At 40.0% G+C, this 27,292-nt stretch overlaps 1 protein-coding gene across 1 annotated transcript in view; it reads left to right on the top strand.

Annotated features, from left to right (window-relative positions):
• The window catches only part of CUBN (cubilin), a 290,873-nt gene that overhangs the window by 150,163 nt on the left and 113,418 nt on the right, over positions 1–27,292 (top strand). The window contains exons 32-36 of the mRNA XM_072651627.1: positions 7,041–7,197; positions 15,058–15,171; positions 18,249–18,359; positions 20,222–20,350; positions 21,844–21,976. Coding sequence (XP_072507728.1) covers positions 7,041–7,197; positions 15,058–15,171; positions 18,249–18,359; positions 20,222–20,350; positions 21,844–21,976 — 644 coding nt within the window. The remainder of the gene's footprint in view (positions 1–7,040; positions 7,198–15,057; positions 15,172–18,248; positions 18,360–20,221; positions 20,351–21,843; positions 21,977–27,292) is intronic.

The raw sequence follows: 27,292 nt of genomic DNA, 5'->3' as shown, positions 1-27,292 counted from the left end.
TGGTCCTCTTCGAAGAGGAAGGACTGTTGTTACCAACCAGTAATAGTAATAGTAGTAGTAATAGTAGTGATGGTAGTAATAGTAGTAGCAGCAGCAGTAGTAATAGTGTTAGTAGTCGTAGTAGTAGAGATTGTAGTAGTAGTAATAGTAGCAACAGCAGCAGTAATAATCTTATTTGGTACATATTACAACCCTTTGAGTTAGGTGCTATTATTTTGCCCATTTTACAGATGGACTCAGAGAAGTTTAAAAAATGACTTGCCCAAGATCATACAGTAAATGTCTGAGGCAGGATTTTAATTCAGCTCTTTCTATGCAATGCTGCTTTTGCTGAAAGTATAGGTTTTAGGTTGTTTCCCTTTCTCTTGTGACTCTTTACTGATTTTTATACTAGAATCTTAGGCTTAGATTTAGAAGGGACCTGAAGGTTTACCTAATTCAATCCTTACTAAGTGTATCTGTTGTTTCTGCAGTATGCCTATAGCCAGAATCAGCCTGAAGATCCTCAGAGACAGGGAGCTCACTCTCAGCCTCTTTTGGGTGCTAAAGTGCTAATTCTGGCCCTGACTGTCTTGTTTTACTAGGCAAAAGCACCTCCCTGGCTCTGTGCCACTGTTCCCACAGCTGGGAAAGTGAGATGGTCTGACTAGTTAGTAACAATGAATACTTTAAAGCTACATTGTATAGTACATTACATCATTTGATGCTTCCCAGGAGCCTCTGTCCAAGGTCAGACGACGAGTCAGTGGTATAGGTGGGACTGAGAGAGGCAGCATGTGCTGTGGAGAGGGCACAGAAAGAGTCAGGAAGAACTCATTCTAATGCCAGCTTTTCCAGTTATGAACTGGAATAGCGTGGGAAGCCACTCGACCTTGCTGGGCCATTTTTTCAGCTATAAAATGAGGGAATTGGACTCAGTGGCTACCAAGGTTCCTTCAACTCTAAATCTATGACCCTAGAACTTGAACTCAGGCATTCTGTCTCCAAATGTTGTCTTCTTTCCACTGTATTTAAGATCCTTACAAACTAACATTCTCTAATTTATTTTTTAATTATGTCAGCAATCCTGTATATTTAAATAATCCTTACAAGAAATGTGCTTAAGGTGTAAGCATACTGATATGATGATTATCCTTTAGTCTTAAAAATATCACCATCCCAGAGAAAATTCTCTCCCTCCATCCCTCTCTCTGTCTCTCTTTCTTCTTCCCTTTCTTACTGTCTCCTCCCTCTCTCCCTCTCCCCTCCTCCCTCTTCTCCCTTCCTCTCCCTCTCCTTCCCTCCCTCTCTCTGTTTTTCTCTTTCTTTTTCTATATATAAACATACACATTCATATAAACATATAGAATACATTTTCATCTTATATCACACTTTACAATATATAAATACTTTAAACTGTGCCATCTTTGCTGCCACGAGGAAATGTTGAGAAGGCAGCCAAGGTCTCCCTTTCCTTGGCCCCTTCATTCTCTCATGTTACAAGCCCCTGAGCTTCTCTTACCAGAGGCCTCCTGGAGATGACGGAGTGGAAAATGTTTAATTCATGAATATCAGCTCAAAAGAATAGATAAATGAATGCAAGGCTTCTCACTCGCATTCTCTCTCTCTCTCTCTCTCTCTGTCTCTTTCTCTCTCTCTGTCTCTTTCTCTCTCTCCCTCCCTCCCCCCCCCTCTCTCTCTTTCTCTCTTTCTCTCCCTTCCTCTCTCTCTCTCCCCCCTCCCCTCTCTCTATCTCCCTCCCCCTCTCTTTTTTTCTCTCTCTTTCTTCTCCCTTCCTCCCCTCTTCCCTCTCCTCCCCTCTCCTCCCCTCCCCTCCCCTCTTCTCCCCTCCTCTCCAGTCACCCATCTGAGTAGCCCTAAGACATGTAAACAATGGATAGTAAAAATGATTATTATTGGCAGTTTGCAGCTCCAGACTCACGTCTGACACTGCTGGGTTTAACGAGGGGGAAAGCCTTTTCTAGTCCCTTCCCCAGAATCATGGAAACCAAAGGCTAACCAGCAGGGTGCTGTTTGGTAACCCCTGTCCCTTTCCCCAGTGTCTGAATCCCCACTGCCTCTGCTGCCCAGTGTTGGTTTGTATATAGTGCCACACCATGTCGTTGTGCCACTCTAAGGAGAGGCAAAGAGAAGAGGGCAGAAAGTATGAGATAAGCTGTGAAAACTGGCACCTCTGATCTCAGAGACCCTGGTTACCAGTCAGAAAGGTCACTCTCCCTCTGTGTAAGGTATCTTGATGGAGTTGCCATAGAGAGCCAAACTTCATTCAGAAGGTAGAAGAGTCGGGCTATCGGCTTCTTTTGGACAAATGTGGAAGAGCTACATTGCTTGCCTTTAGCTCCACCCGCTGCTCTCCAAAGAGAGAAAACCCACAACTTCTCTACCACCGGAGGTCCCGGAGCTTGACAGAATGGGTACAAATAAGCTCCAGTGCAGAGGCATTCACTGCTTTCCTCTACAAAGCATTTTGTGAGCCTGCGAAGCTGTTTTTTGTGGGGTACCCTTGATCAGGTAAATCACTTCACCCAAGGTTCATTTTTATTGTAATACCTTGTAGCATTTTCCCCCTCTTCCCATGATGATATCTCAGATCCTGTGTTCTGTCACAAAAGGAGCTTCCCTCCCTGTACTTATACCCCCCCACCTCCCCACCCCCCCCCGTACTTACTCCAGATATGGAGCCACTGATTTCCTGCAGGCCAAATTCACAGTGATCAAAGTAAAATTCCTGTTTCACTAGCATTACTTTCCTTTTCAGGGTCTATAGAGTTGAGTCTCGTGGGGACCTCAGGCAGCTATCTCTTTTGTGTTTTCTTTTTAAAAACAAAACAAAAAACAACTCTTTGGTGTTTCTAACTAGAAACTGATTCCCTGAACCATGTGGAAAAACCCCAGTTTTTCATTCTTCTATCCTAACTTTTTCCTTTTAAAACATGCATGTATAAAAATGTTTTCACCAGATCCAGAAACACTTGGCCTTTGATTCCTGTAATGGCAGAGAGCTTCAGCTAGCGTGGGGTGAGTGGGACTTTGTCTCTGGAAGTAAATATTGGGTAGTGCATACGTGCACTCTGGAAGGGTGAGCTTCCTCTGCCACTAGTTCCCAAGCCTGTGTTCTGCCCTTTGTTCCCCAACTGGCCCAGTTTTCTAGCATTGTGATAACTGTCTCCTGGGCTCAATCACCTTGGACCTTGGGGGTGGGTGGGAGAGAGGAAAGAGCAGGATGACCTCTTCTCCTGGCAAGACCATTCCCGATCACTGCCCCTCTCCATATGAAAACATTTCTAGCCACAGTTTTAGGTAAAGCATACATGCCCACAAGTGATGATAATTCTTTAAATGTGTAATATCATCAGTGTTTGCAACTCTTCAGTCTCTGCCTCTTGTCTATGTATGTTCTGTGGCAAGTTCTCCACAGAGCAGGTACCCAATGCATTATGGAGCCATCCAGGAAAAGAGAGAAAGGAATAGGCATTTACTAAGTGCCTACTATGTGCCAAGCACTGTGTTAAGCACTTCACAAATATTTCATTTGATCCTCACAATTATCTTTGGAGTAAATGCTATTATTATCCCCTTTTTATAGTTGAGGAAACAGAGGCAGACATGCTAAGTGACTTAGCATGGGTCACAAAGCTTGTAAACATCTGAGGTTCTCTATCCACTGAGCCACCTTTCTGCCATCCAGTAGTTCTACTTTAAAGAGTTTGTCATGGAACTCTTGATAGATCTTTTCAATTTTTCAGGTTTATAGACCTCCTTCTACTTTGATCCTGCTCTTGGGATGATTTGGAAACAGCGCATGAGACCCTAACTCTAATTAGACACATTAGAAACAGTTCTTGAGAGCAGGGACTGTTTTTGTCTTTCTTTGCATCCCCAGTGATTATCACAGTAACTGGCACATAGTAGGGTTCTTAATAAATGTTGGTTGGCTCAATTAACTGAGTTTCTTACCAAGCTTTCTGTAAACTAGGAATTCATAATAATAACAAATGTATAGAATTGTACATAATATAATGTTATCTTTGGATACACGTATGTGTTCATATATATGGAAATATCATATGGTCTGGAGATCAAAAGTAAATACTGACATGCTAAAGACACCCATGTCATAGAAAAACTGGAACAGTTTCCCACATTCAGCATTCTTGGCAAACTGAGATTTTGTACTGTCAGAGAAGATTCTGAAGGTATGTCTTCTGAGGTTACACAAGTAGCAAACATCAGAAGCAGGATTTGAACCCAGGTCTTCTGACTCCAGCCCAAACTTCTTTCTGCTGAGATGGGTCAATGCAATATGCCTGGTTCTCTCCTGGAAGACAGACTCCTAGATCAGGTTGACAACCCTTGGGAAAGGAGAAGTTACAGAGCCTCCAGGGAAATCAGTTACTTGAAGGTCTCAAGAACTCTTGGTAAGAGCTGAAGAAGACATGTTCCATTTCTGGTCCTTTGAGCTTTAGAGGATAGTTAAGCCATCTAGAATGCATTGCTCATATTGTGCATGAGAAAGTCTCTTTATAACCATATTGGTACTCACCTGAGTCAGCCTAGACTTCATGGAGGGAATCAGTGCTCTAAAACTGAACACTGCGTGAGAAATTGCCCCTGGGTAATTGAGTCTAGGTTTCCTTCAAAGTTACACATAAATAATCAGCACAGACTGAAAGAATTGGTCAAACCTTTTTAATAGCCATTCCTACCCTTTCTTCCCTTCTTCAGATTGGCAGATTTATTTTATTCAGTTGTTTCAGGCATGTCTAACATTTTATCACCCCATTTGGGATTTTCTTGGCAAAGATACTGGCATAGTTTCCTTCTCTAGCTCATGTTACAGATGAGGAAACTGAGGCCAACAGGCTTCAGTGACTTGCCCAGGATCACTCAGTAAGTATCTGAGGCCAGATTTGAACTCACAAAGATGAGCCCAGCACTCTTTCCACTGTACTACCCAGCTGGCTCATGGTGGATCCAGATGTCATCAAAGAAATGTATTATTTAAAGAGAAAATAGGCTAGTCACATAGAGCCAGGGGTAACTAAAGGGAAGATCCATGTTCTCCACTGGCATCTCTGCTGTGTTCAAAAGAACTCAGAGAAGGCTTCCAGAAAATTGGGTGTACCACTGTGATGAACTTAAGGGAGGAAATGGACCAGAGCCATGTAAGATGCATTGTGATCAGTATCATTGTGGGGAATACCCAAATCAGTTATATCACAGGTTCATAGGAGTATTGCAGTATTAACCAAAATGATTCCCATTCCCATATGTGTGCTGAAGAGAACCAACACAAAATAATATCTTCCCCCAAAAGAAGTATATGTGGCAGCTTACTTTGAACACAGGCAAGTTGATTGTGATTTTGAAATTGTAATTTTAACCCAGGGTTTTAGACATTTAGTTGCCTTTATCCTGATGAGTTTCTTACTTGGATTATTTAAATTAACAAATTTATGAAACTAGCATCCAAAATCAAGGGACTCATTTCCTCTAGATTACTCATGCTTTTGTTATAATGCAGTGTGAGAAAAGAGTGATTTTAAATTAGACAAGATCATAAGAATAGTCTGGGAGATCTACCAGTCAGTCACTTATTCACTTATCCATTCCTTCAGTCCAATCCAAAAAATATATTTTGAGTGTCTAATGTACAAAAGCATTGTGCTAAATGCTGTAGGGGATACGAAGATAAATAAGAAATATTTGATGTCCTGATGGAGCTTACAGTTGAATGGGAAAATAGGATATGTCCAATTATGATACATGATATATAATTAATATAACATCATTAACATATAATTATAATACAAGATAGAAAGTGACATTTGAATAAAAGGGTACAAATAGATATGTTTTCATTATGATATAGAATAAAACTCCTACCCAGACACTAACCTTCACATACCTGATATTCTTTGCAAATTGTAGCTCTCTTTCACCCACTTCACTTCTTTTTTGTTCAACATATCATGAAGCCAGAAAAGATGGAAGAATGATCCAGATAGGCTTCCAGAAAGACTGTGGTTCCAACCAAGGATTCTTCTCCATTAATCCACCCATCCATCCATCCATCAGTCCATCTATTCATTCATCCATCCATCTATCCATCCATCTGTCCATCTCTCCATCCATCCATCTATCCAACCAATCATCCAATTATCCATCCATTCAGTATCTACTGTGTACATTATATTAACAGAAAGAAGGAGCAGAGGTGATAACATTGATAGAAACTGCAATAGTTCTAACAGTAATCTCCGAGAAGTGACTTCAGAAAATTACACTAGCTCTTTTGGTAATCACAGATTAATGTGAAAATATGACAAGAAGTAAGTCAGTTGTGATAAATCCTAAGAAAAAAATATGTATTTCTTTTCAACTCTATCTTCATAGGTCTGAGAGCTGTAATTGACTAGCTAGATAATCTCATGTAGTCCCTTTATTTTACAGATGAGGACATTGGAGCTTCTTTAGCTCACCAAAGTCTATCACCATATTAGGGCCCTTCAATGTTTAGCACAGGGAAGGGTTCAGTAGGTGTTTTAAGGGGCATAGCCAACCCATGACTCAGAGACATTGTTGCCCCAAACCTTTGATGTTCTCTCTTCATTCAATACCCCAGGCTGCTCACAGCGCAGTCTAGTACATGAGGCTTCCTCAGAGACACACAGAGGAAGCTTCTCAGAAACACAGGTCCGTTAAAGGTGCTACTGTGCCATGAAGGGTCTCCCTGACTCACATTCCTCCTCCTTACTTCCAAGACAATTATTTCTGCATCCAAGGGATAATGGGACAACCTCTAAAAGTGCCAACCCAGTTTCTGTCTCTCTCTGTGTTTATCAGCATCCATAAATAGCTTCCCAAAGAAAGAGAATCCAGTTCCTTCATCAGGTATACTGAAACTTACTGCCCATTGAGATCAACTGCACTAACACCATTTACAATCTACTGTTCGTGGGCCTTACGATTAACTGTTTGTTGATGTCATTGAACCTAAAATTCCAACCCTCTTTCCTATCTGTTTCAATTTTGTGAAGGTCCATGATGGTTCAGATGCAGCGTCTGCTGTACTTGCCAACCTTTGTGGAAGACAGCGACCCGTCCCCATCATCTCCTCAAGAAGTACCCTCTTTGTAAGATTCCAGTCCCCTGGTGCCAGCCAGAACAGAGGCTTCCGGGCCAGCTTCAGAGAAGGTAAGTTCGCTGTGGATATCCTAGTGTCCCCTTGGTTTTTTGTACTTATAGCCTCTCCTTTTCCTATGGATTGATCTTGCTGCTCATTTGAAGTCAAGGTGCTCCCCCAAAATTGTTGATAAGCAAGGACATCCTAAATGATTTATTCAGATTATCTTATCTGAATTTGGTAGTAGTACAAAAGCAGAGTACTTTTTAAAAAAATTCTAGTTTATTCATTTATTTTCAGTTTTCAACATTCATTTCTACAAGATTTTGAGTTCCAAATTTTCTCCCCCTCTCTCCCTTCCCAACATCCTAAGACACCCTGCATTCTGCTTATCCCTTCCCCCAATCTGCCCTCCCTTCTATCATACCCCTTCCTTCTCTCATCTCCATCCCGTCTATTTTCTTGGAGGACAAGATAGATTTCTATGCCTCATTGCCTGTATAACTTATTTCCTAGTTGCATGTAAAAACAATTTTTAACATTCATTTTTAAAACTCGACTTCTCTCCCTTCCTCCCTCCCCACCCATCCCAACTGAGAAGGCAAGCAATTCCATATAGGCTATACATGTGTCATTATGTAAAAGACTTCCATAGAAGTGATAGTGTGAAAGACTAACTACATTTCCCTCCATCCTATCCTGAACCCCATTTATTCTATTCTCTCTTTTAACCCTATCCCTCCACAAGAGTATTTACTTCTAATTATGCCATCCTCCCATTTATCCTCCTCTCTATCATCTCCCCCCCTCCACTTATCCTCCTTTCCCCTTCTTTCCTATAGTGTAAGATAGATTTTCATAGCAAATAGAGTAAGTATGTTATTCCCTCCTTAAGCCAAATGTGATGAGACTAAGGTTCACTTTTTCCCTTTTACTTATCCTCTCTTCCCTTCCATTGAAAAAGCTTTTTCTTGCCTCTTGTATGTGAGAGATTATTTGCCCCATTCTGTTTTTCCCTTTTTCCTCCCATTATATTCCTCTCTTGCCTCTTAATTTTATTTTTTTAGATATCGTCCTATTCAGCTCATCCTGTGCCCTCTGTCTATACGTATATAATCCCTCCAAGTACCTTAGTACTGAGAAAAGTCTCAACAGTTATAAATATTATCTTTCCATGTAAGAGTACAAGCAGTTCAACTTTAGTAAGTCCCTTATGATTTCTCTTTCCTGTTTACCTTTTCATCTTCTCTTGATTCTTGTGTTTGAAAATCAAATTTTCTATTCAGCTCTGGTCTTTTCACCAAGAATGCTGGAAAGTCCTCTATTTCGTTGAATGACCATTTTTTCCCCTGAAGTATCATACTCATTTTTTCTGGGTAGGTGATTCTTGGTTTTAATCCTAGTTCCTTTGACTTCTGGAATATCATATTCCAAGTCCTTCGATCCCTTAATATAGAAGCTGCTAGATCTTGTGTCATCCTGATTGTATTTCCACAATACTCAAATTGTTTCCTTCTGACTGCTTGCAATATTTTCTCCTTGACCTGGGAGCTCTGGAATTTGGTTACAATATTCCTAAGAGTTTTCCTTTTGGGATCTCTTTCAGGAGGGGATTGGTGGATTCTTTCAATATTTATTTTACCCTCTGGTTCTAGAATATCAGGGCAGTTTTCCTTGATAATTTCATAAAAGCTGATGTCTAGGCTCTTTTTTGATCACGGCTTTCAGGTAGTCCCATAATTTTTAAATTGTCTGTCCTGGATCTGTTTTCCAGGTCAGTTGTTTTTCCAGTGAGATATTTCACATTGTCTACTATTTTTTCACTCCTTTGGTCTTGTTTTATAATTTCTTGATTTTTCATAAAGTCATTAGCTTTTATCTGTTCCATTCTAATCTTTAAGGAATTGTTTTCATCAGTGAGCTTTTGGACCTCCTTTTCATTTGGCCAATTCTGGTTTTTAGGGCATTCTTCTCTTCACTGGCTTTTTGGATCTCTTTTGTCATTTCAGTTAGTCTATTTTTTACAGTATTGTTTTCTTCAGCATTTTGGGGGTCCCCTTTAGCAGGCAGTTGACTCATTTTTCATAATTTCCTTGCATCACTCTCATTTCTCTTCCCAATTTTTACTCTACTTCTCTTACTTGATTTTCAAAATCCTTTTTGAGATCTTCCATGATCTGAGACCAATTCATATTTTTCTTGGAGGCTTTGGATGAAGGAGCTTTGACTTTATTGTCTTCTGTTTGCATGTTTTGGTCCTCCTTGTCATCAAAGTAAGATTCTATATTCTGACTCTTTTTTCAATTTTTGCTCATTTCCCCAGCTATTTACTTGACTTTTGAGCTCTTATTAAGGGAGATCTCTGTTTCCAGTGGGGGTGGGGGGTGTACTGTCAGCTGCTCAATTCCCTCACAATCTGTGGGCCTAGAGCTCCAGAAACAGTTACTGTTTCCCCTGCTGCTGCTGTGGCTGCCACAGGTTCCTCTGCCCACTCTGCTACCTTGAGAATGGGACTGGACCACTCCACTCTCCTGCACTGGTCCCACAGGCTTTTTCTACTGACCTTTTAATTTGTCTTTGGTGCTTTGGGGTCATGAAGTCTGGAAACTCCCACAAGTGCGAGAGATTTAGTTTCCCCAAGGCAAGCTCAGATCCTGTCTGTGCCAGCGCAGCCTACTCTGAACTGCATCCTGCTCTCTGCGTGGCACAACAGACACTTCCCAGTGACCTTCCAGACTGTCTTGGGCTGGAGATTTGCTTCACCTCATCATTCTCTGAGTTCTGCTGCTCCAGAATTTGTTTAGTGCCATTTTTTACAGGTATTTGACTGGGCTTGGAGGCAGTGCTCTATAAAGTGTGTGCTGTTACTCCACCATCTTGGCTCCACCCCTCAGAGTACTTCTTAGTTGGTTACTGAGAGATCCTCCTCAAAATTCTCCCAGGGCAGATTGAGGCAGTATTTCATGGTGGAAAGATTTGGAGGCAAAGAATCAGAGTTCAAAACTTAACTCTGCTGCATATGACCTCTGTGAAGTTGAGCAAGCAACTTAATTATTATAATCGGGATTAAATTTTCTAATCTATAAATTAAGAGATTGAACTGAATGACCTCTAAAGTCTCAATTTTAAATCAGTGATCCTATAAGAATGATTCTTTTTCTCTCATTCTTGTTACCATTCCCTTTTTGTCTTTGTTTTTGACTCAAGGCTAATTCTGTTTTATATAATTGCATTAATGATAGTAATAGCTGACATCTACATAGTGTCAAGGCTTGCAAAATGGTTTACATGTATTGTCTTTGATTTTTATAACGTTATTCTCTTATTTCCATATGTCTTTGCATATTGAGAGCAAGGCGCTATTACTTAAATGATTAAGAACTTACACTGTTTGTTTATAAATCATTTGATTTGTTACTTCTATAAAATCATTAAAAACTGGTGAGGGAAAATCTATTAATACTGATAACATACTTCTTTCATCTGGAGGCTTCTGCTTTCTACTGTCAGCTACATCCTTGCTGGATAGGGCATATTAGATAGATCAAGCAAAACTTTCTATTCATAATCTTTATCTTAATCTTATGGGCTGATAAATACTTTGCAATGGCCCAGCTATGGTTTCAGAATGGCATTGAAAGGTAATTTTGCATGTAAGAAATAATTCATTGCTTTCTTAGTACATTAAAGGTCTTTGATTTTGTCAATGTGGGCACTCTCACCAGCAACACAAATCTAAGTAGATTGTCCTCAGGGGTTTTCATACTTGAAAAAAATCCATCCCAGGGGCAATAACTCAGTGATAAACCTCCGCAAACATAGCTGGGCTGGTCCTCACAGGCAAGGCAATCAAACAGTCATCCATCATGCCTCTCTTGTGACCCAACAGAATTGTGGTCCCCTGGCAGCACCTTCAAGAAACCAAGCTCACCTCTATGACACAGTGAGGCAGCAGAGAACTTTGATGAAAAATAAAACCAAATGTCTCTAATTTTACAGATTCATACTTTTAAAAAAACTGATTGTTTAAGCAAGAAACTTAAGCGTAAATTAAAGGTTGTGAAATTTAGTCCAATACCAACTTTAGTAGTTTTGTAAAATATGTATAGTTTCCTCATTAATTTCTCTTGTTTCCTGAACACTTAGAAGTTGATGTCATGCCCTGGTAATCTCTTTAATCTGGTGGTTCTGGCCATGATTGGGCCAGAGACACCTCTGGCTTTTAAGGTTCTGTATCTGGAGGCACCAATAGTTAAACGCTCCCCAAAAGAGTCCCAGGGTAGTTTGAATTTTACAATGTGAACCTTGGAAGGAAGCTGTCCCTGGTGAAAAGTCCTAGTCCAGGAACAAAGACTTGAGATATAAGGCAGTACTACAACCTCAGTAAAGATTCAGTATAAATCCAGAAACCCTCCTAAATCTAACCTAGAGGAAGAGGAGTAAATAAACAACAGCTTCAAGCAGAAACTCAAAGGAGGAAATTAATTTTCCACAAGGCCTGAATAAAGGCCTGGAAGAAGTACAGGGATAGAAAGTCAGTCAGCAAACATTTATTCAAAACTTAACATGTTGCAGGCACAGTTTGTGTTTGTCCTTCGTTGCTAAAGAAGACCACACCCTCAGAGAAATGATGACATGACTTGCACTTGACTTTGTTTTGAGTGAGGGAGGGCTGTGCAGGTCACCAGCCTCACTTCTCCTCCAGAGTCATCTGAATCCAGTGGCCAGATATTCCTCAGGATGACTGGAGATGACCCAGGATGCACTGGGAGACCCTGGCCCCTTTAGATCAAGATCTTTGCAGAGACTCACTTAGAGTGAGGTAATGCCCATTCATTGAATAGGCCTTTTTAAGAAGTAGCCAGGGCACAGCCTTAAGTGCTGGAGATACAAATACCAGTAAAAAGAAAGTCTCTGCCCCCAGATTTGCATATAATGGGGGAAGACAAGGTACCCAATAGGGCAATGCTGACAAAGTGGCTAGAAAGTGGTGAAGGTGGAGCATCAGAAGCAGAGTGGGGTGAGGAAGGACTGCCAGATAGACGGCTTGGGCCAGTCCTCAAAATGGAGGTGCTGAGAGGGACTTAACAATGGGACAAGGAAGTATTCTGAGGAGAGGGATGCCCAGGGGCCTAGGATACTTCCAGAATTAGACAACCATGGTGGCTTCATCATGAAATCTTGTGAGACAGACTTTGTTGGGGCCAGGATAGGGAGGAATTAAAAAAAAACCAAACAGTAAAAGCTCTGGTGCAAAGAGAGGAGATTGAGAAATAGCTTAGGAAATAAAGTACATGCAGGTAGCAGTCCCCCTGAAAATTAGACTAGACCAAGCAGAAATCAGTGACTTCATGGAACAATAAGAAATACTGGAACAAAATTTTTAAAAATGAAAGAAAATACAAGGTATCTGCTATCAAAAACAACTTATATTGAGATCAGGCCAAGGAGAGATAATTGGAGAATCACATCAGACTCCTTGAAAAGTATGATAAGAAATACACCTGAGTACTCTATTTCAAGAAATCATAAATTAAAACCTCCTAGATCTATTAAGCCAGAGCAGAGTAAAAATAGAAAGAATATAGCAATCATCTCCTAAAAGAAACCCCAAAAGGAAAGGTCTGAGGAATGTTATAGACAAAATCCAGAGTTCTTACATCAAAGAAAAGTTACTGCAAGCAGCCACAAAGAAGTTTAAATACCAAGAAACCACAGTCAGGATCATCAAGAACCTGGTAGCCTCTACTATAAATGAGACCTTGGAATACATTATTGTGAATGGGGGGAAAAGGGCTATGAACTTACAACCAAGAATAACTTGCCCCAAAGAGCTGAGTGTAATCATGCAGGGGGAAAATGGATCTCCAGTGGACTAAAGGACTTTCATATATTCCTAAAGAAAAGACAAAAGCTGAGTAAAAACTTTGAAATGCAAAATCCAGTCAAGAGAAACTTAGAAAAATAAATGTATTTAATCAGCAAAGAAGTAAGGGACTTATAAGATGACGGTGTGCTAATACTCTAGCGGGTGAAGAAAAAAGCATTCCTTCAGAAATACAAAGTCTTCAAAGAACATTTAAGAAATGGAATAAACAATTTGGAGTGGATTATTTCTGTTCCCTTAATTTTAATAGGGTGAAAAAAGGGAAACAGTCATTCAACAGGTATTTGTTAAATGTCACCTGTAAGCCAGACACCATATAAGGTACTAAAGTCCAAATACAAAGAATGAAACATTTACTACTTGAAATGAAATTAGAGTCTAATAGTAGATAACAAGCACATATAAAAATATATACAACATTTATGTGTATATATGTAGTTTTATTCATAGTTCAATATCTTCTGTTTTGAAGTGTTTTTATTCTTTTTTTTACTTCACCACAATATCCTCCCATATCCTTCCCCTTCCTCCTTTCAAATAGTCATCCCATATAAAAAAATAGTACTTTTTAAGACAAAAAAGAAAAAATTAAAAATCAACATGATTGACCAATGCAAAAGAGTCTGAAAATATGTGCAATGTACCCATTCCCCCATTCCTCCTCCCTGCTTTCCAGAGTATGTTCATGTGTTGTCTTTCTCCATTAGATTGTAAGTTCCCTGAGGACAGGGACTATTTTTCTTTTTCTTATTTGTATCCCTAGCACTTAGCACAGTTTTTGGCACATAGTAGGTACTTAATAAATGTTTCCCACAAAAGTAGCATTAGACCAGAAATCAAGGGGACCTGGATTCTAGTTCCAGCTTTGTTCTACTTCAATTCAAGAAACATTTAAGTAACCTCAGCCTAGATTTCTTCACTTATAAGTTGTAGTTAGATCTAGTTGTAGTAGATGGTTCCTAAAATTCCCTCTAACTCTAAAACTGTATGACTTTATTTCAGGGATTTCCTAGAGAATGGGACATGTCATTGGATGGATGATTGATTCCCCAAAGAATGTTCATTCATTTTGTTTTGCCTTCTGAATCTGACTTGACACTGATGTTAAGAAAAGATAATAAATTAATGGAATTCTAATGTAATATAATCATTGATTTCTTTTTTTAAGGTCTATATATTTTTTTAAAAATTGATATTTCAAAAATAATCCCTGTGAACTGACAAAATGTTTTCAGTTCTGTCTCAGAGCAAGCTATATTATGTTGTGTAAAGTCTTTGGACTTGGCCATACTTGGAAGCCTTTTATACTTGGAAGTAAGGTCATCTTACATATATCTTTTAAGTCTATGAAGGTATTTATTATGTTTTTCTAGGAAGATCATTATATGTACATTTGTAGAAATACAAAATGAGTTCATTTTTCTGAAATGATGTAACTTAGATCTTCATTGGTTGTTGCCTAATTAATTTTCTTTTTCCTCTCCTTCCTAAAGGAATAGCTTATTCATAAAGGGAACCCCTTTCTAGCACTGTTTTTTGTGTTGGGTAGAGTTAGGCAACCAAGGCCAGACCTTTGTGGAAATGATGCAGGCAATTGATTGCCTCCAAATCCATAACTCTCTACTCCATTTCCCCACTTCCTGTATATTGGAATACTATTGAAAATGCCAATTATCCTTCCAGTTTTCCTCGGGCTAATGTGCAGCTATGAAGAAGACTATCTTTGCTGACAGGGCCATTGGAGTCAGGACAATTTCTACATGTTCCCATTCACTAAAGGACTCAGCCTCTGAGACTTCAGTACAATCAATTAGTAGCAACTATCTATCATGTGTGTCTGTCTGTCTATTTATCTATCTATCTATCCATCCATCTTTTCTGTCTTTCTACTTATCCTTTCTATCTTTTTTTGTCTTTCTATCTGTTCTTTCTGTGTGTCTTGTCTCTCTGTCTATACTTCTATTTCTATCTATCTATAACCTATCTATATCTGAAAAAATATATATATGTATAATATATCAAAATGTGTATGTTTTGTTCTCAGCCTGTGGAAGCTTCATAATCACTGATTCTGTTGGCACTATTTCCTCTCCTTTGTTCCCGGCCAAGTACCAAAATAACCAGAACTGCAGCTGGGTAATACAAGCTCAACCTCCATGTAAGTAAAAAAAAAACAAAACCAACACCAAAACCTCACAAAAACATGTCTGTGGGAAAGTTAACTGGATGACTAATATCCTTATCTACTCTGTGCTAACAATAAGAAATCCCTCCTAGGCTTCTTTAGGAAGTCCTGCATCCTGATGAGGCAGAGAACAGAAATGATCTAATCTGCCAGGGAGGACAGTGTGTGTGTGTGTGTGTGTGTGTGTGTGTGTGTGTGTGTGTGTGTGTGTGTGTGTGTGTGTGTGTGTGTGTGTATGCTCACACACACGCATGCAGAGACAAAGGAAAAACATACAACTTTGCTGCACCATCAGATATAGGACATCAAAAGTCAGAGCAGCAGGTTATCTGACAGAAAACACTGGACAGGTGCACACCCTGCCATGTGGTAGACATTCAGTAAATAACTGTACGAGAATGATAAAGATATCCAAAGTTAGAAAATTCTAGGCATTATAGAATGAGAATATAGTACTCTAGGTCTGCAGATCTTTAATTCAGTTTAACACACACTTACTAACAACCTATATGCTAGATGTTAGGGTTACAAAGACAAAAAAGAAAGACATTTCCCGCCCTCAAGAAGCTTGTATTCTACCAAGGTGAGACAAAATCACCACAGATAAATATTGGATACATGCTAACAAATACAGTGACATAATAACAACTGGGGATCAGGAAAGGCCTCTTGAAAGAGGCGACTTTTGAGCTGAACCTTGAACAGAGCCAAGGATTGCATGATTGGAGGGGAGAAGGACAAGTATTTAGATGTTGTGCCCTTGATGGAAATAGGGAGGTTTGGTGGAGGGATGAGTTTGAGGCCAGAAGATAAAGAATTTCATTTTGGACATATTGAGTTGGAGATGTCAGTAGGAAGAGCTATAATCTGAGTGCTGGGAGTATGTGACTGGAATTCAGGAAACATATGAGTGCTACAGAGAGAGACTTGGGAGTCAGTTTTCATGGCAATGGTACTTGAACTTATGGAGTCTCTGAGGGAGAAAGAAGTTCAGGTTGTAGCCCTTGGGAGTACCCATACTGAGAGGACAAGAGATGGATGATGATTTAATGAAGGATAATGACGAGCGGATATATTTTAAAAGTCCTAGAACTAGTTATAATATAGAGGACTAGTTATAATACACAGTATATATAGAATATAATACATAAACTTTGGGCTCCCTCATAAAAGACAATGAGGTTCCCAGTGATGGGATGGGTCACAGAGTTGCTGGGGTTGTAGCACAGAAACTGACCATTTGTCCAAGAAAGGCAGAGATGCTGCCAATGTTTGTAGGGCTGGTTGTTTACGAGTCAGGCCTAGATGTTGACTTTCCATTCATTTGCATTTGAACAACTGTGAAACTCATTTCCATATAGTTCCTTGCTATCTTCTTAGGAGGGCCCATGCTGTCTGAGCATCCTCTTTACTGCTAAGCTGTTTCTGAGCTTATCATGCATGGTGCAAATCTTCCCTCTGCACACCTTCTGTGCGCTGTGCTTCCCTAGTCCCGTGAAGTATCCCTTTAAGTATCCCAAAGTCTGTCTGCTGTGGCCAGCTTATCGCCTCACATCATCCTTTCATTTATCCACTTTGAACTTGAGTTTAGCCCCAACTGTTCATGGGACTTTGTAGGAATTCTGGATGGAAATGGTTATGATGCCCCTCTCCAAGGTAATGAACGAAATCTTTTAACTTTATGCTGTTATTGGGGAAATTGTTTGGCAATCCCTGTCATTGCCTTGCCTTTCCAGATAGTTGAGGGGAGGTGGGGCAGTTAACCAGTGAAAAACTTAAATCCAAATCAGCTAATTAAACATCCAGTGTTTCATACACCTAGGTCCAGACTCTTTTCACATCAGTTCCTTGTAACAGTTGCATATTTAGGGTTAACAGTTCTGTAGGAACCTTGATTGACATGAGTAAACTGGGAGCGAGTGATGTAATCTTCAGCCAATCTGTGCTCAGGAAGGTGGAGCTTCAGAGAATTCCCTGCCAGAGGCGGACACAGAGATAAAAGAGGCTAGGGCCTCCAGCATGGGTCTTTTCAGTCCGTTATTTATTTTCCAGTGAGTTACAAACCATTTAGATTAAGGACCTCCCTGACCCTAGCCATGGGCACAGCCAGAAAAGGAAGTGGATGGAAGAGATCTCCCTCTGAAGATTAAGGTCCCTGAAAAAAACAACAAAAGAAAAATGTGCCTGGGCACATAGAGTCCTGGGAGGCATTCAAAGCTCCCTTTATTAAGCTCTGAACCTTCAGGCAAACTCTGTGGTTCAGTGTGTGCCAGTACAGAAAGGGTATTATGTTTTCTTTTACATACACAGAATCAGAATATAAGGAAAGGCGTTCTATTCTTAACCAAAATACCTGCTGGGAAAATAGATAGCCATTGCCTGTGGAAAAAATGCTAAGTCTGAGTCTAATCAGCATATAACTGAAATTTGATCCCATAGCCCTCTTTGAGGCTCTCTCCCAGACAATTCTCTCCTCTCTCCCTTTTACTGAGGGACTTGTACTTCCCTCTAGACACTTTGGAAGCAGCAAGGGTATTCTTCTTCTCAGGAGAAGCCTGTTGGCACAGTTATTGCCACCATAAAACAGATACCCAAGCACTGTAAGAGGATCCAATGCTAGTAAGGGAGACTTTGAGAATAAAAGTGCTCCCACCCCTAATCCAACAATCTTCCCATGGGCATACAAACATACTAATAGTCCCCTGCCCTCTCCTTTCCAGGAGAACTCAAATTCTGAAGGTCCATCTACTGTTGTACCTTCTCTCCACCTCTTCCCTTTCTCTCAACCCTGTGTGAACAGGCCAAACTCATAAGATTTCTCCCTGTAGAAGCTTAATCCACATGAGGAGATCCTACCTGTGCTCCGAAGAGCACCTGATAGGTGCTGATAGGGGGGCCCCACTGAAAGAGAACCATTCTTTTCCATCCTCCTGGTGTGTGTCACTTTATCATAAAACAGGGTCACCCAACCACTACTGCCTACAGTGTGCTTAGAGACTTCTTGTTCCCAAAAGGATTAATGGAGTTTTTAACTTTGTCCTCTGTTATAGTCAATCACATCACCCTCTCATTTACTCACTTTGAACTTGAATCCAGCTCCAACTGTTCACGGGACTTTGTAGAAATTTTGGATGGAAATGATTATGATGCACCTCTTCAAGGTAATGAATGCATTCTTTTAACTTTTTGCTGTTATTGGGAAAATTGTTTACCCATTTGTTTTTCAAGGTGATAACCATTTATGGTCATTGCATTTCCAGAATCCTTCACCCTAGATGTAGAGAACTTTAAACCATGTTAAAAAACAAACAAACAAAAAACTTGGAGTTATGTAAAACTTGTTTAAAAACAAACAAACACAGAATTGCTCAAAAATGAATAGGATTTCCCATTTTCCCAAAATTTACTGAAGATTTCTGTGGGTCTCACAAAGATCAGGACAGTTAAGATAACTAGGATAGAGTCAGGGGTGGGGAACCTGTAACCTCAAGGCCACATGTGACCCTCTAGGTCCTCAAGCGTGGCCTTCTGGGATTTGTTCTGTGAAGTTTGGTTTTGGTCAAAGGGCCTTGAGGCTGCAGGTTCACCACCCCTGGGATAGATGAATATATAACAGGAGAATAGATAACAGTTAAGACAGGACAATTAAAAACCTGGAGGCCGTTCAATAAACATGGATCATTTAGCTGTCTTTGCATATAGTCTTTGTGTTGTGCTTTTAAAACCCACAACAACAGAAGCTAGTAAGCATCTTAGCAAAAGGAAATGTGGCTTTTCAGTTTTGAATAGATTCCTGTCAGGAATCTCTCCCCTAGCTGTTACATTGATATTTAAATATATTTCTTCTGGCTTCATTCTTAAAAGGACACAGACACACTGTCTGCCCTCCTCTGCATTGGAGACTCTCTGATGCGTTCTTTCCAGGTTCCTATGATGTATCCCTAGAGCTTAGGCATTTCTCAAGCTCTTCATTCAAACCTTACACTTCTTTCATGGTGCACCACAACCTTCAGGGCAGCTAGGTCGCTCAGTGGATAGAGTACTGGTTTTAGAATCAGGAAGATCTGAATCCAACTCACATTTACAAGCTGTGTGGCCCTGGACAAGTCATTTAACTTTTCTCCAAGCCTCAGTTTCCTCATCTATAAAATGGGGATGATGATGATAGCATTTACCTTATATGGTAAATAATAGTAACTGAGGAAACATCAAATGAGATAATATTTATTAAGTGTTTTGCAAACCTTTAAATGTTATATGAAGGCCAGCCATTATTATTATCAATAACTCATTACTACTCTCTCTGAGTGACTAGCATTGGGCCTATTTAGGTGGGTCAGAAGCATTCCTGTGTGTTTAATGCTTCCTCCCGCACTCAGGGTTATCCCACTGTGAGCTCTAATCTTTTGCCATTCTCATCAAACTGTTCCTCATAATTGGATTGTTCCATTGAATTCCAGTTTTCAATTTATTTAAGCATTTTTGAATTCTGGTTCAGTCTTCTAAGGTCCTTACCACCCCTGCCTCTCCAAAGCCAGCCCTGTAGACTCAGCAAGAATGTTCTCTATCCCACCAATTGGATCTCAAACGAGTGAGTCCAATGATGCACACTCTAGACCATCTCCTTAAAGGCAGTATTCTCTATGATTACGCTGCTCATATTTATATGGATTTTAAAATGCTTTGTCTGTGTTTTATCTTGTCCTACCCCTTCCCCCTACATGTTTCTGATTCCTTTTTAATCCTTCTTACAAGGTCGGATTTATGGTCACTAATTTACTCTGGAAATCCTCAGTATGAGGGTACTCATTTGCTAACTCCCCTTCTGCAAGTCGCTTCCACACATTGTTAGTTATTCCCAAGCTCATCCTAATGTCCAGATAAATGGTCCCCATCGACACACCTCTCTAGGAGAACTTAATCCAGTGACAAGGTGAGGAAGGATTGCAGAAATAATGACATTCGTTCGATCTCCAGCCTTCCGGGCTCTCATGCTTCATGCTCCTTGTCATCCTGTCATTAGGCCGATACTGCGGTAGGAACATGCCTCTCCCCGTCACCTCTTTTGGCAATTCCCTGACTGTGAAGTTCATCTCTAATGCCTACATCAATTTTGTGGGTTTTCATGCCACTTACACTGCATCTTCATCAGGTAAGACATTTGCAAACAACTTCATCAAGCCCGTGGAAATGCATTGGAAATGAACTCCAGCTTATTTTATTTCGCAGACAAAGGAGCAGGCTACTGTTCACCGTCTGCATGTAAAGAGTATATTTCTGTGACCTTCTCTTTGCCACAAGTCTTCTGACCATTGAGGATAAAACCCACCTGAATTAGACATCCGATGCCAGGAACAGAATACTTGGGAAGCATGTTAATCCCAGCTCCGTTCTGTTGAACCCAGTAATTTGGCCAATTTGTCTTTTGGTAATTGGGTAATTTGCCTCATCTGTTGAATAATAAAAGCAGTATTTATCTCTTATCTATCATAATGTGTAGGCACTTGGCATGGAGGCACTGAGTGAATGATACCTCTTATTACACTGAAAATGTGTTATAAACTATCCCTTATCTTCCTGCATTAGATTATCTCATTAGATCACATTCCCATTATACACCTGGAATGCCTTGTAATCGCATTAATTCTACTTCCAAAAAAATTTTATAAAATCTGTTTAGATTTTTATGTTTTGATTGAGAAAATCGAGGCAGAGGGAATAAACCTAACTGACCTAACCCATTCCTTCTCATGACTTGTTTCTTTTCTCAGACACGTGATTTGTTAAGGGAGAATAAAATCAACCTCTCTTCAGTTGCTTTTTTCAATCCAAGAATCACCAACTCACAGTTAGACTGCACATCAGGGATCATCTAGTCCAGACTATACCTAAGAAGTAATTGTCTACACAGTATCCCCACCAAGTGGTCATCCTATGTGTACGTCAGCCTATGAAGAAGTCCCATGATGTCCCCAGCACTCCTCACTACTTCCCAAGTCAGCCTAGTACATCGTGGGGCAGCTCTGATTGTCGAGGAGTTTGTATTTACACATTATCCCATTACATACTCTCATATGTGTATATATACTATAATAGTATAGAGTATATAACATCATTATAGCATCTAACAAATATATAATATATAGTATATAACATTATATCCCAATACTACAGTATCCATTATTTTTACTACATATCCCATCATGCAGCAGGCACTGTTAACGTTGCTCAGGAGAACACTTAATACATCCTTACTCACAATCATCATTTACTGTTTGTAAACAATAACCATACTCCTTGTCCTACCAGCTGTACACCCCATCTCACCCTCCCACCTCACAACAAGCCCAGGTCTGAATCCAAACCCAGTGCTGTCCTCTCTGCCTTTCATTGATGAGAAAATGTATGGGCTCCTCCCTCCCTGACAGGAGATCCTGCTCCTGCTAGATCTGACAAAAGTGCCTTTTTGCTTTTCAACATCAGGACCATGGACTTCCTGCTGTGGACCCTGGAGTAGCAGAGATAGGCCAGCATTCAGCACAGCCTTTGGTGTTTGTGATGATTCCTTTTAAGCCTTCTTTTTCCGCTTTGCAGGTGGGCGTTTCCCCTGGTCCTCACCTTTTCCTTCTCTGTCTCTCATTTCAGCCTGTGGCGGAACTTTTCATATGGTAGAAGGAGTTTTCAACAGTCCTGGCTACCCAGATCTCTATCCTCCCAATGTGGAATGTGTCTGGAACATCCCTAGTTCCCCAGGAAACCAGCTCCAGCTGTCTTTCATGTAAATCTTCATCGGGTGTATTGTTTCAGTCTTTGATTTGGTTCAGTTAAGTCTGTAGGCAGGAAAAAGCTTTGTTTACTGGAAAATACAGTTAAAAACATTTACATCCATTAATTTGAAAGGAGAATTTTGTTAGAACTTTAGGGAATCTGCAGCTAGTTTTCTTATCTGTCAGTCACAGCTGTTGTCATCAAGATGATATTTCAGGGAGAATAACTACAGAGATCCATGAAAACTGCTACCAGATCTAAAGACGAGGGCTCACTGTAGATGCCTCTGTCCCCTTTGGGCTCAGAGAACGCTGGAATCATCTCCTGCCTCAAACCTGGATCTTTTGAAGAGCCCCCTTCAATATTCTTTTCCAGCAATAATCTTCTTCCATTTGGTTCTGTGCCCCTCCCCACTGCTGTCTACAAGGAGAAGTTGCTGGGCCACAGGGACAAGATAGCAGCTCTATGGTACCCTAGTGCCAGCAGCCCCCCAGCTGTAGGACATTGTTCTTTATGTGGCTCCGTGTCTAACTACATTAGTCATGTCTGTGGTATCAGTCAAGGGGGGCAATGTGGTATAATGAAAAGTACTTTGGACTTGCTTTCAAAGGAAGGAGACAAGAATTTATTAAATGCCTATTATGTGCTAGGTACTCTGCTAAGTGTTTTGCAAATATTATCTTATTTGATCCCCACAATAATGCTAAAACGTAAATTATCTCTATTTTGCAGTTGAGGAAATTGAAAAAAACTGAGGTTAAATGACTTGCCCAGTATCAGAGACCTTATAAGTATCTGATGCTGGATTTGAACTCAGGTCTTCTGACTCCAAGCTCAGTGCTCTATCAGCTATGCCATGTAATTGTTTCTAAGACCTGGATTAATGATAATGATAATAATAGTGAACATTTACACAGTGCTTATTCTATATGGACCAGGCCCTGTGCCAATTACCTTACAGTTATTATCTCATTTGAGATAATGACACAACAACCTCAGGAGGTAGGTGCTATTATTTATCCCTACTTTACAGGTGAGGAAACTGAGGCAAACAGAGGTGAAGTGACTTGCCCAGGGTAACTGTGTAACTGAGGCTAGATTTTAACTCAGGTCTTCCTGACTCCAAGCTCAGTGCTTGATCAGCTGAATCACCTGTCTGTGAGTTCTGGATTTCAGTCCTGTTCATGCTATCTATTACCTGGGTGACCTTGGGCAAGTTTCTGGACTTAACTTTTCTGGGCCTCAGTTTCCTCATCAATAAGATAAAAGGTTTGAAATATATAACCTCTGAGATTTCTTTCAGACCTAAAAATATGGTCCTCTGTATGTGTGGTCAGTCAGATCCTCAGCATTAGGCTTAATAGATAGAACAGAGGGGGTGACTATTTGCCCGCTGATGGAATCATTTTCTACCCCTGTGTAGACTCGCTAACCTGCTTCAATTGTTAGCTATGACTAGCTATCTAAAAATTCATGAGATCATTGAAACAGGAATCTTGTACTCTGAACAGTAGCATTTGTTTGGTACCATGAGCGTAGTGAATACTTAGCAAATAGATCTTGATGATAGTAAATGTTCCCTGTGTATTTTTATACTCAAAAAAGTGATTCATTGTGCTGTACTCCTATTAGTCATACCTCTAATAACCTTTCGAGGCTCAGGTTTAGAAGACTGATTTCCATTCTATAGTAGAGAAAACAGATGCAGAGAGACAAGAAGTAACCGTATTGTGTTAGGGAAAATTGACCTGGTTGCCACAAAAGAATTGCTCCTTCTCCTAGAAATGCCACATTCCTCATATAAAATGGATAAAACCAACCTTGTTTTCAATCTCAGCTAGCAACCAACAAGCATTTATTAAGCACTTAATGTGTGCTAGGCATCGTGCTTAGCAGTGGGGAGACAAATACAACAGAAAAAAAAGGACAATTCTGCCCTCAAGGAACTTAACATGCTAATTGGGTAAGACAGTACATAGGGGGAAAGCTGAGAAAAGGGATGAGGAGGGTGAGAGAGATAAAGTGATCTGGTCCAGGAGGTATTATAGACAAAGACCTGGAGAGTTAAGAGTTCAACCTGGAGATCAAGAGAGCATGGTTGGTCCGGGCCTGTTCCTTAAAATGGAGGTTTTGCAAGGAACCAGCCAATCAGTAGGAGACTTTAGAAGGACAGAGGGCATTCTGTTGTGCGATTTTCAGTGGTGGAGTGAGTTTTCAGGGTGAATAGGTTTCTGTGGATCAATCTCCTTCAGAATGCTCTTGTTGGTTCTTAAAAAAAATGGATCAGATGATGGTGATTCATTATTCACATGGCTTAGAGCTGAGCTAGATACAGTACTAATGTTAATCAAATGAAGTCATCATTACTGCTTGAATCGCTCAGTGAGGGTTGGCAACCATGTGGTTGTTGCCCAACCAAAGCCTGAGTGCTGTATTTTAAGAAGAGACTCAGATATTTGCCTGAAATCCTGATTTTTTTGCACTGCTTTTGTACTTTCATAAGGCACTGTATTTTCTGAGTGATTTAATCATTATATTTCTGAGTCATTGACCCTTAAATAAAGAAAACGTCAAAGTTAATAGTAAGTACTAATCTCTGAAACTTTGAATTCCATTAAGCTTATGTGTTTCAGTCAAAGATAAGAATTCCTCTTGAACAGAAGGAAACTAACTTGAGCAACATTACTTTTCTGATTTTTAAACTTTTGAGTTAGTCTTAAGAAAAAGGGAGGGAAGCCTTCTTACATTTTACTTTTTAGTAAATACTGAGCTGAAGCTGTTGTGCAGCAAAAAAAAATTATTTTTATGAACAGACTTGACATTTGTGTTAGACTAATGGGTTAAGAGTTTGGTTTGACAAAATTTATTTTGCAAAAGGCACAATATTATGGATGCTAATTACTAAAGAATGTCTTTCTTGAAGGGCCTGAGGGTTAACTTTGAATCATACTGAAGTATATCCAGATGGGGTAGCTGGATCTTGTTCAGTATGGGTTGTGTGAACTAGAAACATATGAATCAGATTAAGTATTTGAAAAAGAAATTGGGATGGGAGTGTTGTGGTTAGTTAGGGTGGGGTAGAAAAAATGGAGGAGAAAGCTATGGTAGAATCAGCAAGAAACGAGAAGAAACAAAAATCTGCAAGAAGAAAAACGTACTTTGTGCAAGAAATACTTAAGGAATGTCCTGAACGTGCTATTTTTACATTCATAATGTGCTTTCGGCAAAGCAGATATGATTGGTTTGAGTTCAAAAATAAATGAAATTTTATAATGAGAAACAGTAAGGACTGTACTATTTTTATTCTGTGTAGCATTTTAACAAAAGCCCTGGGCAAAGCACATAGGGAGAATGAGTGAAATTTGCTTAAAAAACAGAACCAGAGCCACACTAATAATGAACGTGACAGGTGTTTGCTGGCCTTCTTAAGGATCAACATGAGGTAAAGGTAGGTCTAATGACTGAACTGGAATCCCATGGGAAATGGTGGGTAGGAAAACACCCATTAGACTCTAATTAGACTTTTAAAAAAAGTTTGAGATGTCTTTGGAGAAAAAAAAAGAGCTAAGTTTTAGGGTATTTGTATAAGTGTGTGTTATACTACATATATATTGTACACATCCATATATGCATATGTATTACACACATATATACACATAGATATATGTACTATACACACATATATGTATGTATACATACACGCATATATCCTAAAATTGAGTTATTTTATTTCTTTAAAGAAAACTCAAATCTTTTTTTTTTAAGTCTAATTAGAGTCTACTGGATGTTTTCCCACCCACCCATTTCCCACGGAATTCCAGTTCAGTCATTAGGCCTACCTTTTTCTCATGCTGGTATTTAAGAAGGGCAGCCAACACCTGCCACACCTGCGATTCAAGCAGAGTGGCTGTGGTTTTGTCTTTGTCAGTCATGAATGGGAGTTTTCTGAAGGTAACTTGCCTGGTGCCTTTCAGTTAACCTACCTCTTGGGCAGATTAAATCATCTCACTTTCATTATAAAGCAGCCTTTACTGCTTTCAGAGAAACCAGGGAAAAAAAACTTGGGCCAGTTTTACAGTTGGTGATCTGATACAGCACAGGTAAAGCTGGCTCTATCAGGAAGGTCAGAGTACCAGCTTCACCCCCACTGTGATGTGACAGGTGAAGAACCACGGGCATCTCTATTGTGATAAACTAATGACAAGAAGCAGAAAGTTTATGATTTGTTAATGCCTCCCTGGACATTAGTCTGTGCTTCTCTTTGGGAAGTACCAGGTCAGCGCAGACTGTTCTCTGCTGTCCAGATGTATGTAAGGTAAATTTTAGTGTAAGGAAGGTGGATTTTAGTGTGTGTGAAGTGAATTTTTGTTATTTCTCAGAGTTCAGTTTCCCAGGATCCATAGCCATAACAATCTCTTGTTCCCAGGTATCAGATATCAGTTTCCACAGTTATGGTTCCAAATATATCATCATGCTTGTGCAGAGTTATAGACTCGTAAATAGTATAAACATCCACTGTGGCCGCTCAGGGATACAGGGATGGGGTGATGTCAACTTGGGAGGCCATGGCTGGCAATAGGCCTTCTTTATCTGTTGGTCTATAAAGCAGGTGGTCACTAGCAAGTGAATGGGGAACCCTTGGGGTTGAATGCACAAGCAGGAATGCTGTGTGTGCTTTGGTTGGCCCTCATCAAGTCTTGAGGGGAATCTGTATTTGCCTCAGTTGGCCCCCTTTGAGGCTTGAGGGGATATAGGGGAGGCACAAGTTGGACCTGTCTTGATTGACCCCATTGAGATGTAGAGGTAATTGCCCCTCCTTCTCGCTAGTCCCTGTGAGAAGGGTGATTAGGGAATGCTGTAAGACTTGTGCTCCCATCATCAGCAATCCTTTTCTGAGAAAACTAAACTAGCATAAAGCAAGATGATTAACCTCTTCTTAGTGTCTTTCCTGTCTGACCTAATCAAGAGTGAACCTGTGCTAGCAGGCCTTCTCTGTGCTGTGTTTACCTGTCTTACACCAGAGCAGCCAACTAGCTCACAAACATACCCTTCACCTCCCTCTGGGAGGGGTAGTAGACAGAACAGATCTAAACAACATTCTCTATCTCATCCTTTTGGTTCCAGATTTATCAGTAGTGTTATCTACACCACAGAAGGAGGAAACAAAATGGTTTCCCAGGATATTGATTGTTTTACCATCACTCATGGTATACATAACATTTTACCAGGTATTGGGAATTACATAAAATTAAAGAATAAATGATATTATCCTCAAGAAACTTACTTTTTATTTCTAACTTTTCAATTTTCTTTGTATTCCTCCTTT

Source organism: Notamacropus eugenii, chromosome 3 (assembly GCF_028372415.1).
Source record: "Notamacropus eugenii isolate mMacEug1 chromosome 3, mMacEug1.pri_v2, whole genome shotgun sequence".
Lineage (NCBI taxonomy): Eukaryota > Metazoa > Chordata > Mammalia > Diprotodontia > Macropodidae > Notamacropus > Notamacropus eugenii.
Note: the sequence above shows the minus strand (reverse complement) of the source record. Positions and strands in the feature narration are given on the sequence as shown.